Genomic DNA, 20,804 nt, shown 5'->3' with positions numbered 1-20,804 from the left:
TTTGTTTCATTTATACAGATCACAACAATAAGGACAACTACAATCAGTTAGCCACAACTTAATTTAAAACTTACACTAATTGTACCCTTGTTCAGTTTGACATCATTGAATTTGAATACAACTTCGCAATATTATACAATTTCAACTTAATAGAGGTGACCATAAATTGTACATTTTAACCAAAGTTTCATCATTAAATAAAATTTAATTTTAAAAACAAAAATAATTAGTCATTATATTGTCTCATATCTGTGTTAAACGTTCGCATTTATCAAACTTTAATACTCTAAGAATGACGAAATTCGTTTAGAGAAATCACTCTAAGAATCACAGTGAAAATTAATCAAACAAAAATTGAGGTAAGAGATTGGTAAGGTGGGGTACCCATGTTTCAAATGAAAGCCAGACAAGTTAGCTACTTGATGCAAAGCCTTCTTCCAATTCTTCAATTTCTCCATGTTATGGTTGAACCTTTCCTCATGCTTAGCCAATGCTTCTCCATAACTACCTTTCTGGTGTATGACATCAGAAGAATCTACCTTAAAGAAATCTGGCAACACCAACATATATTTTTTGTTAAAGCACCCAAGGATGTAGTCAAGTTCATCTAAGCAAAATGAGGAAGAAGCATAGTTTATAGAGAGCACAGTGATGGCAATCCTGGACTCTTCAATTGCCTTCACAAGTGCTGGTGTTATTTCCTCCCCTCTCTGAAGCTCCTCATCATCAATGAAAGTGTAGATTCCCCTGTCATGAAGGGCTTTGTAGAGATGGCCAGTAACACCATGGCGTGTGTCTTCCCCTCTGAAGCTGAGGAAAACATCATAGGTGAAGGAAGAGGAACATGATCCCATTGCCATGAGAACTGAGAAGAAAGTACACTATGATAGTATGATTGTGGTGGATGAAGTGTTAAGTCTCCAGTTTAATATGTAAAGCAAAGCACTCTCACTTTCTGAAATCAAACCAATAGATTTGTTGATCCTAACTAGTATTCACTGAAACCTTCCACCAAGATTTATAAAATAATCAACCTTGCCCTTCTTCTAACATGCATTATGAAATTATGTATCTACTTTTGTACTATAAAGTAGAATCTTCAACTTAGATAACACTCTCTTCAGTTGTCTCTGAAACGGACATTCTCAACACTAAAAAAAGTCTCTCTGCATCATATCAAATTACTCTCTTCTTATTTATATGTATATTTTGTTTGATTAACTATGTATCTGTTTTAAATTAGAAATCACTTATATCACATTTTAAATTGTTTCATTACATTTAAAGTATATTTTATATATTTAAAAATATTTTACAAATTTTAATGATATACAAATAAACGTTTATTATGTGTTGTGCAAGACTTCAAAATACTAATTTCATTAAACTGGTTGCAACTAGTCTAAAGAATACATTAATATGGCCTGCCATAATTGACAGATTACCTTGTTTCTTAAGGATGTAGTGTAACAACTTAGAGTGTATTAGAAGGTAGAATCGATGTGTACAGCTACAATGTCAGATTCTTTAGCATATGTAAATTTTATAGTTGAGCAAAGACAAAAATTAGCATAGCATATGATTAGCATAATCAATATTGCCATTACAAGATTCAACTCTCACCAATGTTCAATGATAACTATGCAAAGAAGTTTCTACATTCTATGGGGCACTGATTTCTACAATAACTTTCTCTTTTTAGAAAAAATAACATAAAAGAAACTTCAGGTATTATCTTGGCATGTGGATAACACAACGCAGACACTTTCCTTCCTTCATGAGATTAAAAGCTTTGTTGATGTCATCAAATGGCAAATTGTGTGTTATGTAGTCATCAATCTGGATTTCCTGCATATTAATCATAATATTAGTAATTTGGTGCATATATTTTTTGCTAAAAAACACTGCTTATAAGAATGTATCTCCAATATCAAACTAAAGAACAATAAAATAATCCACGGGGACAAAAAGTATATAAAGCAAGAATCTAGCTCTAATAGAATTTGAGGTTGCATTCTCAATTCCTTTCTCTCTGTTAACTCCAGAAAATCTCAGTTACAGACTTTTGATAGACTTTATAATAAAAAGTAAGACTAGGTTGCAAATACCAGATGTACATCACATCCCATGCTAAACGTTGTAAACTAAGATTTTTGTTCTTGTATTAATGATAACAGGAAATTTTCCTCAACTTTTTCGTGAATAACTATACAAGTGAAGCAGATGGAAGTAAGAAAGTGGCACACAGAAGCTAGATAAACACTTTCAGAAGAGTAAAATAAGAAAGAAAGATGAAATTAGCTTAGGCAGATAAGTTTATTTGTAAAAGTTTTCTCACATTAGCCTCTCAAAAAGCATATTTTTAACTCGTAGGCAATAACTTATATACAAAAAGTTTATTTCATTACACTTTCTGAATTTTTCTCCTATAAGTTCTTATGGAAAAAGCATAACTTCTTGGGCAATAAAATGGCATTTTCAAATAGTCTTGCTTGAGAACCATTTATGCAGAAGGTAACAGCCTAAATTGCTCGGTTTACCAACATTCGGTTATGTAAGAATACATATCCATCATGAAAGGGAACACATGATATTTCGATCAAGAAGTAGAGATAGACATGTTTCACCTTAGTGTAAAAATATATGAAGTAGTCATGCTTAGAAAGAAAAAAAGGAAATGTTCAGGGTACTGTTATTGTTACCTTGTTGACATACTTCTCTACTAATGAAGGCAGATCAGATTTTGGTTTCCATCCTCCAAATAGAGATCCTTTCAATGTTCTTCCCATTAGTAGTAGTCCATAATGAGCTGACATCACAGGCTTCACCTTTGGCACACCAAGTGTTACAGTCAAACCCCATCCCTATGCAACCAAGGAAAGACAGAATGAATCCAATTATAATGAATAAAAGCTTTTAAATGTCAAAAACACTAATTTTGGGTATATAGAGCATTACATCACAGCATGACTGCAATGCAGTGGTTATCATATCAGTGTCACCTACACATTCGAATGAGAAATCTGCTCCACCATCAGTAATCCGCTTAATAACCTGGAAATTTTCAACATATATTAATGGTTGTTATGACATCATAACCTTTTTGTGTACATACTAATAGATTTTGTGCTGAAGAATTAACCAAATTAGATTAACGATAGATTTGTATGGATCACATGTAATATTTGATCTTGAAGCATACTTTGGTTATACATGAATTAAAGCTATATACAATACTCTCCATAAGATAAAGTATGAAAAGTTAAATCAGATAATTTTGTAATGAGAAGATCAACCCACCTGAGCAACAGGTTCTTCACATGAATTCGGGTCAACAACTTCTGTAACACCAAAAGCCTTAGCTGTGGTAACACCAACAAGACAGCAATAAATAAATCAGGGGAATAATAAAAATAAATTAAGGAGTAATTTGGGGGACTGAATATGGTACCGTTTTCACACTTCTGTGGATTGTTGTCAACACCAATTATTCTAGATGCACCTCTTAGTTTTGATGCTTGAGCAACCTAATTGAAAGGAATGTTAACTACAATTTGGAAAATATTATCACTCATCTGTTGAGAAGCAAAGATACAATTGCTCAGTCCCTTTACTTACGGATAGGCCTACAGTTCCAAGACCAAAAATCACCACAGTTGATCCTTTTGACACATCAGCAACATTCCATGCTGCACCCAGACCTAATGTTGAAATGCAATGACTCCCATAATCAACCATAAATGAATAATTTATCAATGACATCAACAACACAACACTAATTGGGATCTTTGGTGAAAGTGTCCAGCAACAAAAGTTCATAATAAATTATACGTGAGGTGTAAGAAAAAGGAGGAAAATAAGTTATACCCTACAAAGTCATCCAGTGTCACTTAGAACTAACTAACAACTGCATCCAGTGATCCAATCTTTACCTAAGCCACTCACAATGGCTATAGCATCATCAAATCTAATATTAAAACATTTTAACACTATCTGATGTTTCCTTACCAATCATTTCTGAACCTGCTTTGGTTAATAATCTGGAAGTCCAGTAGAGTTTTGGGTCACATTTATAATTAAATTAGTTTCATGTTTTTCCGGAAGTCCAAAAGAAGCAACAAATCATCAGTTAATATCTCTAAACATGCAAAATGATGCGATTAAAAGTATTTTTTTCAATAAATTATTGGGATCAAACAAATTAGTTCATGTTATATTTGTCTTCATACAAAATAGTTGTTGTCAACAAGAAGAAAATATTAAAAGCAAACAATGCGATAGATGAGGACATTTTGCAGGCAAACCTATACGACAAGGATCTATGAACCAGGTGATGGAACAGTTATATGCCCTAAAATCAGTTTAAACTGTAAAGAACAGTAGACCTTTGACAATCAATCGGTGACAAAAATGCAAAACAACATAAAAGGGAATCATTATCTTTTTAAGTTCAACTAATTTAAGAGAAAATCAGGCCAATTCACATGGTGATCTGCAGCTGAGAGGATCAATAATGATAAGATTACAATTATATATATTGCCTTTATTTATTTGGTGAGGTCCTACTGTTCCTTTAACATTCAAGCTGCTGAATACAGAGACAGAGTCATGCCTCCTCTAACCATCCATGGGAAATAACAAGAAAAAAAAATCAGACAGCCCAATGGCTATTAACCTGTTACTACATCAAGTAATTTAAGTACAAAGTTAAATTTTTCAATGTTGATCTAAAACTCCTTTGATCTATTCCCAATTTTGTAGAACTAATAATAAACACTTGAAATTTTTACCTGCAGCAACCCCACAACTCAGAAGGCAAATTTTCTCAAGAGGGGCATGGGGGCTCACTTTCACTGCACATCCGGAATGGATTACTGTATATTCACTGAAACTTGAAACAGCACAATAATGATAAACTGGCTTCCCTTTTACTGAGAAGCGCGTCTTCTGATCACTGTGCATTAAACCCCTTCTTTCCAGTCCCAAAACTTGACAAATATTACTTTTTCCAGATGTACACTGTTTGCATGTCATGCATTCTCCAATGAATACTGTTAGTACATGGTCACCCTCTTTGAATTCAGTCACTCCCAGTCCCACACTCTCAACAATCCTGCAAAACTACACTAAATATTCAACTGACTATTCAGATAATTACTCATTTTTCCATGATTTAAGACATGTCCATGATGCAACTATTATCACATTGCCATGCATAGTGCATCACTTTCTAGCATCAGTAATATTCTCAGCGTCTGTGCCAAAGCCAATGCAGCTGCTCGCTGGTAGTTGGTCATTGTCACTCAAGGAACTTGGTACATGAGTATTTGATGCAATGCAATTCTCATACTGACTAATTGGTAACTCTAAAAGAAATTCTTCTTGAGAAATTCAAAGAAAAAATCCTAAGGATCAGTAGTAGTAGTGACTAATGTTGTCTATAGTCCAAAGATAAAAATTAAGAATAGATTACCCTGATGCTTCATGGCCAAATATGCGAGGAAATATGGCCTGCACAAAAAAGCACGCACAGTCTTAAATCTTTCAACAGAAAAGACAACAATCGTGACAGCAAAGAAATATTCAACAGCAAACTAATCCATCACACCACCAACCATCATTAAGCTCGAATAAGTTTCAGGTACACCTTACCTCTTATGTTATTCAATTACATCTCACAAAGAGTGGTTTCTGGACCCTTGTTGCCCAAGATATGATTCCACTAATTTTCATTAGTTTAATTCTAATACATGGTCATTTGTCAGCGCATGGACTTTTACACTCTTAACCAGTTAGAAGTCACATTAATTACTATTTTTAAAATTAAGAAGTCAATAATTTTCAATGATATGCCAATCCATGATTGGATGATGATGTAAAAAAACTTTGCAGTGTCAGTGCATTCCAATTAAATTATAGATTTGATATTCCAAAAGATCCCTAAAAAGTTCTATGAAACAAATTCTTCTGAAAGACAATGATGACAAGACTTACATGAGATTCCCAAGCAGAGAGATCACTGCGGCAGAGAGAGGTGGAGACAACCTTAATCCTAATCTCCATTGGTTGAGGAGGACTCACTTCCACTTCCTCCATCACCAGTGGCTCCCCAGCTCCCCATGCCACTGCAGCTGTTCCATGTTCCACATGCCATCATTAACAAAAACCCCACTATCAAATGTTCATCATAAAGAATGGAGAGACAGAGATATCAAAAGAAAAGGGTGGCTGAGTTTACCTTTGCAGGTGATGACTTGAGGGGTTGAAGTTGCCATGTTGGTGAGTGAAGAAGAATTAGAAAAGTGAAAAAGAAAAGGGTGGAAGAGAACTAGAAATAGCTGTTATTGTTCTTGTTGGTGGTGGTTGTGGTTGTGGTAGGTAGAGACTGTTGAGACATAGAATCAACTAGTTGGTGTTGGTAGGATTAAGAATGTAGTTACAGTGTGCCACTAGAGACATTAATTTTAAGGTTGTATCTTAATCTATACAACATAAAAAAATTCTTAGAAATAAGCTTAGTTTTTAGAGATCATATTCACAGATAAAAACTTATTCTACGGTATCAAACAAAACCAACAAAGATAAAAAAAAAAAAAAAAAAAAGCGTAAAAAAACGAGAAGAAGAACAAGAAGAAATTAAAATTAGTATGACAATAATGAACAAAAAAAGCAAAACTAACATAACAACCATTGAACTACGAAAATAAATGACAAAAATCATAGCCAACAAATCAACTCACAATAACTTATATTCTTTGCTCCTATATATTATCGTATTACTTTTGTTCTTAATAAATTTGTGACTTTTTTATTTTTAATTAAAAAAATTGTTTTTTTTTCAAAAGCACTATCTAAATCACTTAATTTTCACAAAGTAAAAAAAAGTAATATTTTTTTTATTAGAAACCAAATAAAAAGTCTAAAAGTCTACCAAGAACAAAAAACCTGAAGAAAAAAATATGATAACCAATAAATCATCGAAAAAAAACTTTAAAAAGTTAGCAGGAGACCCCATGAAGAGATTGGACGAAAATGAGTTAAGTTGAATTAACTGACAAGATTATATTAAATTAATATTTTAATTTTAAACAAATTATAAAAATGAGTTACTTAAATTTTTATTAATATAATTGTTTGAATATGATAATAATACAAGAGTCAAATAATTATTTAAATATAAAAAAAAATTATAAATAAGTATCTTAAATTTACAATTTGAAAAATTGATATATGTTTACTTAAAACCTATGAGGCCCAGACACTCCTCCTAAATGACATGTCCGTATCGGACACACGTATCGAATACGGACACTCGTAGAACACGTATTGGTGAAGTGTCAAATTCAAAAAAATATTTGTTTGATTTGTAACAATTCTAACACAATTTTAACACGGTTCTAACACAATTTTAATAAGGAGAAATACATTAATTTTTTTAAAACTCAAACTTATTACATAAAATTTTATTATAATAATAAAAATAATGAACAAATCCTCTTAAATCAATCATAAAAAAAATATTTCAACTAAAAAAGACTGAAATATACTTGTATACATACATCTTTATTGTCAATTTATATAATTCATAATTATATAACATATAAATTTGTATTTACATTTTAAAAATTATAAATTATATGTATCTTCGTGTTCGTGTCGTACAATTATCTTTTGTTACATAGCATAAAACATTTTCTTAATCTTTAAACCTAACTTAAGAATTTCAATTTTAAGAAATCAAAATTTCAAATTCTTTATAAAAATAAATTATCTATTTGAAATTTGTTAAAATAACTGGGAAGAAAAGTTAGAACTAAATCTGTATCTTGAATAACCTTTAAACTGTATCTCATTATTAATTTAAAATAATAAACAGTTTTGCATAAAACACTTATTTTCTTCAGATGCTTTTCACACTGGTTAACATTTTCTATTATCAAATACCAACAAAAAAAAATGTGCATGCTTTAACAAATTCAGCTAAATCTTCTGCATTCCATCCCTTTAAAATGTAATAATATGGCAAAGTTTTTTCTTAGAAGTCATCAACCAAACAACAATGATAAACATAAAGATAAATAACTAATTTAGTTCTTAAATATGATACTTTGCCAATGTAATCCTTGAAAAAATAAAAAATAATAATTTAGACTCTAAATACATTAAAAATTCAAATTAATTCTTAAAATTATAACTTAATAACAAAATAGTGATGATTTTACTACTAAATTGATCCACAAAATTAGTAGTCTCACAAAACATAACAATAAATATTGCAAGATTTTTTATATATTCAAAGACTAAAATAAATATTATTTCAAAAGATTAAATTGACAACACTTCATGAACCAAATTAATCATTTATCCTAAAAAAACAAAATACTTGTGGGTTAACAAAGAAAATACAGTGAGAAAAAATCATAATGTCAAATTCTTAATGCACTTTATGGACATGGTGTTACCAGCATTACACAAGACAATTAAACATTAATCTCAACAATCATTTCTTCACTAGAACATAAAGAACAACACGATTGCTGCAATAATCAGGGTGCCAGAGTGTTTGATCCACACGGCCAATAGTGAAATTGTTCATTGCAGCTTCTAAGAAGTACTCAAGAATGGCATCTGAAATCAGAAAACACTATTTAGTACAACTGGTCATGGATTGTGGTCCTGAAAAAGAAGAAAAAGGAATGGAATTCTTTACCATTTCTGAGTTCTCCAGCCAAAAATATTGTTGTATTTGGTCCAGAGAGCTGCATAAGAGTCTCTAGCAGATCCACAACTGCCCCCTCACTGTACACTACATCAGATCCTAGCACTGATAACAGGAAAACAAGTATTGAATCAATAAGCTATTCATATAAATAGTTGAAAATTTAACAGCATCTTAAGGAACTCTTCTCATTCAATTCTCTCATTAGCCAAAAACACCAAAATGACAATTTTAGTAAACAAAGCATTAACAAGAGCCTCATGATGCAAGAATGTAAAAAATAAATACACTTCTGATATGAATTGAAGTGAAAAATTTCATGGGACCATGGTGGCATTAGTAGTAACACATTATCTAAATTATGATTTCGGAAAACAGGTTGTATTTGCAATGATCGCACAACGAATATTAGATTATAAACATAAAAGAAAGTACTAAAAGGAAATGCTAGCGAAGTAGACAAAGGTAACTCCAATAGGCATTCAGATCAACAGAAGAAAAAAATGCAACTAACTACAAATCTATTATTAGAACGAGGACTGTAATCACAATTTATAGCAACGCAGATCACTGTGACATGTGGGAAGGGGTTGAGGGAGAGAATTTTTACCGAAATCAGGTGTGGGATCAATGAGTTCTGAGTCAGGATCTTCTCCCCATGTGAGTTCAGTTGCTGTTATAGAACCCCGTAGAGAAACATGTTTCATATTGGTCTCAATGTTCTTTCTCAGTAGCCTCAGCCTATCAGGCAGATCAGTAACAACAACTTCTCCACCCAAGAGGGCTGCAATACAACTAAGGAAGAAAAATAAGAAAGGTGCATCATAGAATGAGTAAGAACAACCTGAAACAAATTGTTCTCCATTTGCTAGACAACCTAGAGCTAGTAGGGTTAAACTTCTTAACAACAGTTACAGAAAAGGATAAGAAGACAAACTAAGGAGGTGAAATAAATCAAACTTCTCCCATAAGATGAAATCAACTCATACACCACGACTAATAAGGTAGCTAGGGCTTATGAAAAAGTTGGTAGAAAAGTATATTTAAACTAGTGGGGGAAATTTGATTCAATTATATCTTAATTCATCTTATTTCTTCTGCCATAATGGCTCATTGAAAATTTTATCCAAATTGTCGCTTGGTTGTAAAGAAAAACAATGCCAAGGCTCAAACCTCTACTTTCCTAGTTCATTTAATCCATGTGAAAAAACGAAAAGCTAATCAAGAAATTACTGACAAACCATAGCAATGTGTCATGAACAGATAAAGAAGAAGAAAGAGATTGCAATTGAACTTACCCAACCAATCCACAACCAGATCCCAACTCAACAATCTTCTTTCCCTGAAGGACAAGCATCCCTGAGTCAACAGAATGCTCCAGAAACTTCCCCAATACAACTCCACTGTCCCACATCACCGATCCAGTCACTCCAGGTGTTCCCTAAAATCAAAATTCGAAAGTACCATAACTGTGAGCTGAGTTATCAATAGCCAATTCACCGTATGATATAAATTTCAACAATAAACCAACAATTAGAAAAGGCACAAGCTAAAGCAGAAGCTGTTGGGGCAATAATGTGAAGTTAACTTGCTCATTTCTCCAAATTCAAAGCTTCGATAACATACGTAATCAACAAGGGCTATTGCAAGATTCTTACTTTAACCAACAACAATCAGCAGCATGGCATTTTATGAAAACAGTAATCAAGTTCGGGCTAAAAAACAACCAAGTCATCAAGTTATAACCCAAACTACGATCAAAATGTTCATGATTACTCAGTGTGAAGCTAAGTGGTTCATTTTCTAAAATCCAGAGCTTCAACGGCACAAGTCATCAACCAGGCCTGTCATAAAGCCTCCACCTTTAAGCAACAACAATCAGTACCATGGTACTTTATGAAAAGGGCAATCACGTTCGGGCTAAACAAAGCAACTGGGTCATCATGTTAGAACCCGAACCACGATCAAAATCAAAGCTTTAAAGCTTTTTTACCAATAATCTTTTTAACTAAAGCAGTGAGGTTAAGAGAGAAAGATACCAAGGAAGAAGGGGATTGAAGAATGGAGAGAGAGTGGCCACAAGTGTCGAGGGAGAGCTGCAGAGAAGATTGAGAGACAAAAGCGTTGGGTTTGGAAAGCGTGGGTTGCTGAATACCCCAAAGAAGCATGGTCTCTTCCGCAGCAGATTCATCTCCACCAACCATCAACCGAACCTCACCACCGTACGATCCCAACTTCACCATTGGTGCCACTGCTTCCTCTTCCTCTTCCTTTTCCATGGTGTCTTCTCTCTCTCTCTCTGTGCTTCGCTTTCAATAGCCTTCGTTTTTTATGGCCTTTTTTGTTTAGGACATTGAAACAAACAAGGCCTTGTAGGTTTATACTTCCTGCACCCCCATAATTATGAACTACACCCTATTACTAAGAGAAAAAGTTTAAAATACCCTTCATCATGAACTACACTCTTGGATAGGAAGAAGAAGATAAAGAGAGGGTTGATGATATTCTAACAATCTATCTTTTTTATACAACCATATTATAATCTCGATATTATTATTTAATATTTTTTCATATCATTTAATTATAAATTTACTCTTTATTATATATATTTATATCTAAATTTATGATTTTGTATAAAACTCTCATGATTGTTTTATCAAATATGATATTTTTTCTAAAGAGATGTTTTGGAAAGATAGTTCTGGAAGTTATCATTTATGTATTGAAAAGTGTGTTTTGAAAATTTTGTTCTTGAAAATTTATTGTAAAATGTATTTCATATTCTAAAAAACCAGATAAACTTGTTCTAGAATGTCTTATGTATATATTCTAAAAAAATTGTTCTAAAAATTATGTTATGAAAAGTTTGTTCTAAAATATATTTAGTGTATTTTAGATAGTTTGTTTTAGAGATTCTATTCCAATAATTATATTATGGAAATCATGCTCCAGAAATTATGGAAAAGTTTATTCCAAAAGATTTCTAGAATAGGTAATTCGAAAAATTTATAATCCAGAAATCACTTTTTACAAAAAGGTAAAATGGTTATTTTAAAAAATTATAAGTGTACTTAGAAATTATGGGAGTGAAGAAAGAAAAAAGAGATCGTGAAATTATGGAAGTTAAAAGAAAACGACCTTGCATTGTTACGCTGCCCAATAACACAGGGAGATTTTCTTCCCGTACTCTACTCTTTTATTTCTTCACCCCCCCCCCCCAATAGAAAATACCATTTCAAAATGCATTTTAGAAAATTTTATCTGAAATATATTTACCATTTTGAGGGTATTCATTCTGAAAACAAAGATGGTAAGAGGTTTTCAGAATGTATAATGCACAATGAAATCAAATACATTTTAAATTATATATTTTAAAATATAGTCAAATATTTTTTTGAAAAAACCATTATGAAATAGTTGTAGAAGACATTTTGTAATACACTTTTTCGAAATTATGTAAAATATTTAATACAATTCCAGTTAAGACATTACACTAAATATTTCAATAAGAAAATTTGAATTCAGTTTTTTCATAAATTAAAATTAATTGATGTTCTCTTATACAAGTTATTTTATATACAGAGATAAAACCAAAAATTATTATGGTGGGTGGCTTAAAATAATTAAAATTATCTACTATTCCTATTCTTAGAAATAAATATAATTTTGATTAATTTATTTATTAAAAGGGTGAGCTTTTTTTGAATTTTTTTAAATAATTATAAATATATATGGAATGAATTATAAAATGATAAATTTTCATAAGTAATCCACAACTAAAAATCAATTAATCCTAACTATTATAGAAAATCAAACATAATATATAAACTGGTTCAAATAACTAGGAAGTTTTTTTTTCCTTAGTTGATTTAGGTAGACAAAATACAAAATTTCCACATATAAAAGAAAAGGAAAAAAAGAAAAAGAAATTCAATTGTAGAGAACTAGGAACTTTTTCCAAAACAAGATTTTTATCAAATGAACTTAATTTATAGTCAATTGTCTTTTAAATTGTAAAATTTGATTATAAAAAGGATGATTGATTTGTTGAGATATAAAAAACTTAGAGTTTATAATTTTAAAGAGATAAAATTTTGTAATAAATGAATAATGAAAATATTTTTAATTTATTTATAGTTTTTTAAAGATTTTTTTTTCATTTTCTATCTGATTTAAACTCTATTATCTAAACTCAAATTCATTCTTAAAAATTACATTTGAGTTAATTTATTTACTAAATTTTAAACGATATACCAACTAATGCTATATAACAATTTTATAACATAAATAATATTTAGGTCCTCAAGATACTATTTTTATTTTGAGTACTAAATAAATTTATTTTTTTTCAAATTAAATAATTAAAAAAATTTAAAATTTTGGTTGAAGTTTCTGAAAAGACATTTATTTATATTTTGTCTCTAATATGTTGTCGCGCTTTTAAGTGATCTCTAAAATATTTTTAAATTTATATTTTAGTCCCTTTTCTTATCATAACAATAATATATTTTTCATATAAGATGTAGTATTAGTATAAATAATAGAAGTGGATTAATATATATCGTTTTTTAATATGGTAAATTGTGTGAACAATCAAACTAAAATGAATAATAGAAGAGACTTAAACAAAAATATTTAATTTATTGGAAACCTAATTTAAAAAATAAATAAATACTCAAAATAAAAGAATATATTATATATCCAAAACCCATTTAAACCTAATATTATATATAAACTTAATATAGAAATAATGTGTTTAATACATTCACATTACATTATTAATGAATTTAAGTTAATCAGAATTTAAATATTTTTTTTCTTAATCATGTGGTTTTTAAAAACAAAATCGTAATAAAAGTTAAAACAGACAATATTTATATAGAACACTTGACTTTAACGATACTATTTCACATTAGAAGAATAACTTATATGTGATGATTTAAAATGTAAAAATATTGGCTATTAAATCTATCAATAATGAAACTTAGAGATAAAAAGTAGTTTTCAAGCTAAAAAAAAAATCACATTCCTTTCAAAGACTTTTAAGAGAGAAAAAATTGGAAAAACTAAATAAACTTAAACTAATATCTAGAAGCTGTCATACAACTTTTCTAAATTTTTATTTCTAACTTTTGAATAAATTAGTTTTAATTTATAAAAAAATCTTATACCAAAGTTTTAGAATGAAAACCTTTAATTTCTACTGCTCTACAAAATAAATAACTTATACTTTTGGTTTCATGCATTTTAAAGTAAAAGATAGAACAAATTGTAAGGTAAATCATGAAAGGCAAGTTGTTTTGAATTCTTATACTTTCCAAAACTTTGAGCTTTTTGTTCATACTTTTCTTCACTAACTTTCATTTATAGCTTTTATGGCTTCACTTTTCTTTGCATGCCTATTTCTCAAAAGTCAACACATATGTTTGAATAGAGAAAAACCTAAAGTTGACTAGTTGACTCCATTCATTGCTACAAATGCTTAAACACTAGTAATCATTTAGAATACACTAATTCATTTGTTTTCTTACCTAAACTTGACTTATTTAGGAGATTAAATATCCAAAGTTTTAAATTTGGGAGCACTTTATCAATAGAATTTTTTTTTTCAAAAAGAAAAGTTTTGAAGCTTTTCATTTTATCAGTGGGAGTCTTCAAGCCTTGTTGTGTTACACAACAACTTAATCTCACAAGAAAAATATATTAAAATTATCTTAATATTATATTAATTAAATTAGATACTATTTTTTAATTAAATTTTTGTTGATATTTAAAGTGATTTTTTATTATTAATAAAAAATTATATTATAAAATAATTTTTAAATTGTTATTTAAATTAACTACTAAGATTTTAACTAACTAATATTTTAGATTTTAAATTAGTCTCTAAAGAACGAGTAGAAACTAATTTACAATATAGGATAGTTAGTAGCTAAAATCTTGGTAGATAATGGTTAGATACCAATCTAAAAACTACTTTTTAAATTTTTATTAATAATAGAAACTATTTTAAATACTAATAATTTTTTTTAGTTTATAACATGGTCTTTAATTTAGTAAATATAGTAATTAATTATTTTATATCTAAAATTAGTTTTTATTTAATATTTTTTTATATGTATATATTATTTTGATCCATATTATATTATATATATGTATATATATATATATTAGTTTTCAGGGTTTACTTAGATAGAAAGTAAAAAGAATTAAAAAAACACATCTATAAGAATAAAAAATAATAAATTTGAAGTATAGAAATTAAGATATTAAATTTAGTCAATTATGAGACTGAATAATTTATTTTTCAATATTATTTGTAAGAGGATAAATAAGTATGTTTTTAGGCCACATGATTAATAGCATAATGAAGAATAAAATGACCAAAACTATACGTTTTATGAAAGGTTGATATTGTTGTTAAAAAATCAAAAGAGATGCTATTTGGTCTAAGAACATTTGATACAAAAATCAATACTAATTTATCAATCATTTTGTCCAAAAGGAAAAAGAAGGATTGAAAGCTAATAGGACAACTCAATCTTTGATTTCACATTTCCTAGAGTCAACATATGTTTAAATAAACAAACAATATTTTTTTTTCCTTCCACGTTTGCTTCTACATTAGATATTGACTCTAATGAATTTTTTTTTTCTTAAATAAATTGTAAGTAAAAGGTACTAAATTATTTTTAAGTTTTTTTTTTCTTTTTTAAATTTAAGAAAAATAAGAGCACTAATTTTGTTTAAGATATTTGTAAAAATAAAAGTTTATATTTAAATATAACAATTTTCAAGGTTATAAATAAACCTATTATATATAACAATTTTATATTGAGTGACAGAATAATAAAATTTACATTCACAACATTCCAATGGATTTCAAATAAAATAATTTAAACACACTTTCATACTCCTATCTAGATAATAATTGTACCGGTTAGGACCGCACGACCGATATAACGTTTCAGACCTCAATGTTGGGTCGACCGAATATAGTCGAGACACACATCCGTTGGGCCGACCGATAGCTCAATCCAATTACGCTCAATCAAAGTCAGCAGAACTAATATGTGATTAGGAGCTAGGTAATTCAGCCATAAACACGGTCCAACCCCTTAACCTGACTCAATAAGAAAAACTCATCACAGGTAATATAAATAACGAATATTCCAAGAAACAGGCACGTCATTATCTACGTGTACTCTGATAACCGAGTGTTGAACCCTTCTGCGAGCGTCAGAGTGCCTTCTACAAGTACCTCCATTCGTGAATCACCAAAGGACCAAGAGCCGAGACTAAGAAGGACAGGAGGAACAAGCAAGGGAGTTGAAGTGCAATTCAACCGATATTAATAGTTCTTCAGGCCCATCCTCACACGAGAACAATAATATATATTTTAATTTGAATGAAAACCTCTTTTCATAAATATATAAATATATAAATATGTTGAAGTTCATCCACCCCACCCACTCGGTAGATATATATGCAGATCATGATTTTATCAGTTGTTTCCAAGTTTGCAACTATACCAGCATTCAGAGTCAAAGCAGTTTTGCCGTAAAGGGTATATACCAGCAAGGATCCAACAAGAGCAAAACTATTGATTTTGCATAAACTATGTTTTAGTTTTCCTCTTTATTTAATGTCTATATTCTACACCCCCACATAGTTCCAACCTTACAAAACAGAATTTTGCTGTCACCAATGATTCTCCTTTGAAACAAATTTCAATTTGGATTTCTCTAACTAGACCAGCTAGTGCAGTCTAGAGAAAGGTTTTCAAAAGTATGACATTTGGTTAAAAGACAGTTAATAGTGTACTAAAATAACCATCCAAATTTAATAAAAATTTCTGATGATACTGGTATGAAAAAAAAAAAATGTTATAAAATTGTTGAAGATCTCACCACATTTACTAGAAATAAAGATTAAAAATAAAGACATTTTAGAATATATAAGTAAGAACAAACTTAATATTAAAACCAGATTTATAAATTCGAATTAGATTTAAGAGTCGGTTTTATAAGTTGGAGTTAGATGAAACTTTTCAAATCTCTCACTATATTGACTAGTTGGCTGTTGAAGCTTCAATTATGACTCTTCAATCATAACTTCACATTTCATTAAATCCATTCTATACAACAACTCTGTGACAAACTAACTACCCCACTCTTCATTTTCAAAAAACAAAAACCATTGCCTCAAGTTGCTAAACCTAATTTTTTTTTCACTATCTTGGCATTCTAGGGAATCCATTTTGCTAATCATTCACTATCAACATGCAATCTAGTTTCCTTGGAACTCTTAAGAAGGGGAATGGCATCATAGTAGTGGCCAAAGTTCTTCTCACCATAAAATAATGGTTCTCCTAAGCTTTGCAATATTTGTAGAGCATCCTTCATGGAAGGCCTACTAGTAGGTAGTGTTGCAGTGCACATGACACCAAGTTTGAAAACACTGCACATTTCATCTAAGTAACTGCCTTCAATCACATCTTTGTCTAGCAATTCTTCAACATTGCCTCCAATCAGAATGTGACGCCACGCCCACTCTGAAAGAGATGAGTGTTGGTCTCCATAACTTGCTTCTTTACCGGTTGTCAGTTCTAATAGGATCACCCCAAAGCTGAACACATCAACCTTTTCACTAACTCTGGTTGATTGCACATATTCTGCAATTCAAATATGAAAAGTTAGATTGAGAATAAACTAGTATGCCAGTGGAAAGAGAAGTGTAAACACCTCTATTTTTTACTAAGATTATAAGTGTCAATCAGTTTAGTTAGTTTCTTATTTTACAAAAAAAAAGTCAGTTTTTTTGTTCACAGATTTTGCTCTGTCAGAGTGAATGATTTTCTAGTCAATGGTTTTGGATGTTTTTTATATGAGCAGCCAAATTTTAAACTTTCCCTTGTTTACCCACAAAAGACTAAAGTGAATGACATAGTATAAAGTCAAATACTAAGTGAAAAAATAGTAATTTCAAGGACTAATTTAGTGACTCTTAAAATTTTAAGATTAAATCCAAGGTTTACTCAAAAGTGGCACAGAATTTAACTTAGCAAAAGAAATAGTATTTTGCTAGTTAGGAACAAAAAAGATTGTATGTCACTCACCTGGAGCAATATAGCCAAATGAGCCAATAACATCTGACATGGTGCTAAGTTCCTCTGGCTTGATTAACAACTTGGCTAGTCCAAAATCAGCAACTTTTGCATTGAATTGAGAATCCAGAAGGATGTTGCTTGTTTTTACATCTCTATGAACAACAGGTGGTAAACAATCATGATGCATGTAGCTCAAACCCTGAGCAATTCCAATTGCTATTTTCAACCTCTTTGGCCAATCAAGGACCACTTTATTGACTGAACCTGGCTTAACATTCTTATGCAGCCACTTATCTAGGCTGAGATTTTCATGATACTCATATACAAGGAGCATAGAATCCTCATTAGAGATACAACACATCAACTTCACTATGTTGGTATGACGAATGTTGCTCAATATTCTAACTTCTGCACGGAAGGAGCTCTCAAGCTTCTTGTTCAACTTTCTGTTATTCCAAATCTTTTTCACAGCAACATATTCTGAACCAACATCAATGCGGTATACTGTACCATATCCACCACTACCAATAATGTTTTGTTCTGTCATTGATGATACAATGGTTGATTCTGTGAAATTCACCCTCTGAAAGGAAGTGAGCTTCCAAGAGTTATCTAATCTGTGCTTTCTCTTCCTTTGAAATCTAATAAACAAGAATGATGCCAGAAGGATCAGTAACAAGGCTACTACCGCCAAGCATATAATCGAACCAATAGACCAAGATGAGCCCTTGCTTGTTCTTTGAAGGCCAGAATTGCACAAGGCGAGGTTCAGTGCTGGGTTGTCAGAACAAAGACCAGAATTGCCCAAAAAGCTACCAGCAAACACAGAATTTTCATATTCCCTTTGAATCCTCCCAGTCAAATTATTATAAGACAAATTGAGATTGGTGAGTCTGGAAGGTAGAGAAGGAACTTGGCCAGAGAGTTCATTTTCTGATAGATCAAGCTGACTAAGGACAGGTAACTGACCAATTGCATGAGGAATCTGTCCAGAGAGTTGGTTTTGGCTCAAATTTAGAGTTACCAAGGATTTCCATGATATTATATCTGATGGAAGTGCCCCAGTGAGTTGGTTCTGATCAAGTAACAAGGTTGTTAACTTACGAAGAGCTGTTAGCTCTTTTGGAATACTTCCATTGAAATTGTTCTTGCTGGCATCAAACACTACCAAATTAGTCCATGATGATACTCCACTTGGAATTTTACCAGAAAACTGATTGTAACTTATCTCAAACCTCGAAACATTCCAAGATAGCCTTTCAGGAAGCACACCAGTGAACTTATTATGGCTCACCATGAAATTTGACAAATTGAAAGATGTCCAAAGACCACTAGGAATGTTACCAGAAAACTCATTTTCATGAATTTTCAGGTCCAGTAAACTACTGCAATTTCCAAGAAATTTTGGCAACTCACCACTCAGATTATTCTCATAAACAGACAAGTTAAGTAACATCCCATGATAGCACAAGTTCTCCGGTAACTTCCCAGTAAAACTATTAGATGCAATCAAAAAGGTTTTAAGCTTTGAGTAACGGCCAAAATCAGGAGGAAGAGTACCTGATAACTTGTTGAAAAACACGCGAAAATCCCTGAGATCTGGAAGATTGCCTAAGCTTTCTGGTATCACACCTGACAAGCTATTCAAAGACAAACTCAACCATGACAACTGCTGCAGCTTTCCAAAATCATCTGGTATTTTCCCTGTGAGATTGTTCCTTGCAAGATCAAGGTTGACCAAGTTTAATGCCTCAACCACACTTGGTATCTCCCCTGAGAGATCATTTTCAAAAAGATAGAGTGAGGTCAGATTCTTCAGCAAGAACAAACCACTTGGAATTCCTCCAGTTAAGCCATTTTTTGACGCATCCAGCTTCTCCAAAGCCACCATATCTCCAATGTTATCTGGGATTTCCCCAACCAAGTTGGTTCCATACAAATAAAACACCTTCAATTTGTTGAACTTGGTCAAGTTCCAAGGCAACTTCCATTTGGGAAACAAGAAGTTAGAGGACAAGTCCAAGTACTCAAGATTGGACAAGCTATCAATCTCAGCAGCAACAGAGCCATTCAATAAGCAAAACTGAAGTCTAAGCTGTCTCAGTTGCTTTAAATTTGCAATACTAGCAGGAACACCACCATGGAAGTTGGTAGAACCAAGGTTGAGATATTGCAAATTAGCACCCAAATGGTCAATGTCAAGAGGAACCTTGCCATCAAAGTTGTTACCCGAAAGATCCAAGTACTCCAACTTGGAGCAGTTGTAGAGGGGTGTGGGGAAGTCACCAGGGATGAGGTTGAAGCTGAAGTCAAGGTGTGTGAGGTTGGTGAGGTCACAGGTGAAGGGTGGTATAGTTTTGTTGATGTTGGAATGGGAGAGGGTGAGGGAAGTAACCGAGCCAGAGGTGCATGTAATCTCAGCCCATGAACAGTGAGAGGAAGTTGAATTCCAGTGGGAGAGGAAAGAAGGGTCTTCAAGATATTGCTTTATCTTAAGCAAAACTGCATGCTCTTGATCATTCAATGACTGTGAGCTTGTGTGGACAAGGAAGAACAAAAAAATCAGAAAAATGTGACATGAAAAGTGCATACAAGATTGAATTGGCATAATCATCTTGGTGAGTGTGCAAAAGAGAGTTTCTGGTTGCTGCAGAGAGATAAGAAGATGATTCTGGTCAGCACTGTTACAATGAATTCTGAATGTGTACACAGAAAAGTCGAAGATGGTTGGCTTGCTTTCAGACAATTCACACGTTACTGTGTGATCTTATTCATACTTATATACAATTTTTTTATCATATTATTTTATTTTGAACTCTGTGAATAAGGATATTAAAAACTAACCATATCTTTTAACTATATACTTATAGATACGATTTCTGAAATATATAAATACGAAATAAAATTTATTAAAATGTTCCAAATAGATCCATGTAAAAATTATTCGTCTTTGACCCTAAAAGAGAATCTTATTTA

At 31.3% G+C, this 20,804-nt stretch overlaps 4 protein-coding genes across 5 annotated transcripts; all 4 read right to left on the bottom strand.

Annotated features, from left to right (window-relative positions):
• Nucleotides 1-320: 320 nt before the first annotated feature.
• LOC137838886 (toll/interleukin-1 receptor-like protein) lies at nt 321-999 on the bottom strand. Its single transcript, XM_068648098.2, has one exon. It carries the CDS (start codon nt 858-860, stop codon nt 321-323), a length of 540 nt encoding a protein of 179 aa, XP_068504199.1. The 5' UTR covers nt 861-999.
• A 527-nt stretch (nt 1,000-1,526) lies between these two features.
• Nucleotides 1,527-6,531, bottom strand: LOC137837814 (GroES-like zinc-binding dehydrogenase family protein). Its single transcript, XM_068646951.2, has 10 exons — nt 6,239-6,531; nt 5,995-6,131; nt 5,474-5,511; nt 4,791-5,113; nt 3,619-3,701; nt 3,452-3,527; nt 3,301-3,362; nt 2,959-3,054; nt 2,703-2,864; nt 1,527-1,848 (listed from the first exon to the last, which is right to left on the bottom strand). Exons 1-10 carry the CDS (start codon nt 6,273-6,275, stop codon nt 1,732-1,734), a joined length of 1,131 nt encoding a protein of 376 aa, XP_068503052.1. The 5' UTR covers nt 6,276-6,531; the 3' UTR covers nt 1,527-1,731.
• A 1,872-nt stretch (nt 6,532-8,403) lies between these two features.
• On the bottom strand, nt 8,404-11,044 carry LOC137837813 (S-adenosyl-L-methionine-dependent methyltransferases superfamily protein). Of its 2 annotated transcripts, none has more exons than XR_016520599.1 (5): nt 10,759-11,038; nt 10,018-10,160; nt 9,330-9,503; nt 8,711-8,824; nt 8,404-8,628 (listed from the first exon to the last, which is right to left on the bottom strand). XR_016520599.1 is itself a non-coding variant. In XM_068646950.2 (5 exons), exons 1-5 carry the CDS (start codon nt 10,996-10,998, stop codon nt 8,501-8,503), a joined length of 810 nt encoding a protein of 269 aa, XP_068503051.1. In that variant the 5' UTR covers nt 10,999-11,044; the 3' UTR covers nt 8,404-8,500. The 2 variants fall into 2 exon arrangements, 1 of the variants encoding a protein (XP_068503051.1); XM_068646950.2 differs by having other exon boundaries at nt 9,330-9,514; nt 10,759-11,044.
• A 5,757-nt stretch (nt 11,045-16,801) lies between these two features.
• On the bottom strand, nt 16,802-20,591 carry LOC137837811 (uncharacterized). The gene is made up of 2 exons (XM_068646949.2): nt 17,838-20,591; nt 16,802-17,393 (listed from the first exon to the last, which is right to left on the bottom strand). The coding sequence occupies exons 1-2, from the start codon at nt 20,440-20,442 to the stop codon at nt 16,987-16,989; spliced, it is 3,012 nt and encodes a 1,003-aa protein (XP_068503050.2). The 5' UTR covers nt 20,443-20,591; the 3' UTR covers nt 16,802-16,986.
• Nucleotides 20,592-20,804: the final 213 nt, after the last annotated feature.

The sequence above is a fragment of the Phaseolus vulgaris genome, chromosome 4 (assembly GCF_051622355.1).
Source record: "Phaseolus vulgaris cultivar YP4 chromosome 4, ASM5162235v1, whole genome shotgun sequence".
NCBI classification, from domain to species: Eukaryota; Viridiplantae; Streptophyta; class Magnoliopsida; order Fabales; family Fabaceae; genus Phaseolus; species Phaseolus vulgaris.
Note: the sequence above shows the minus strand (reverse complement) of the source record. Positions and strands in the feature narration are given on the sequence as shown.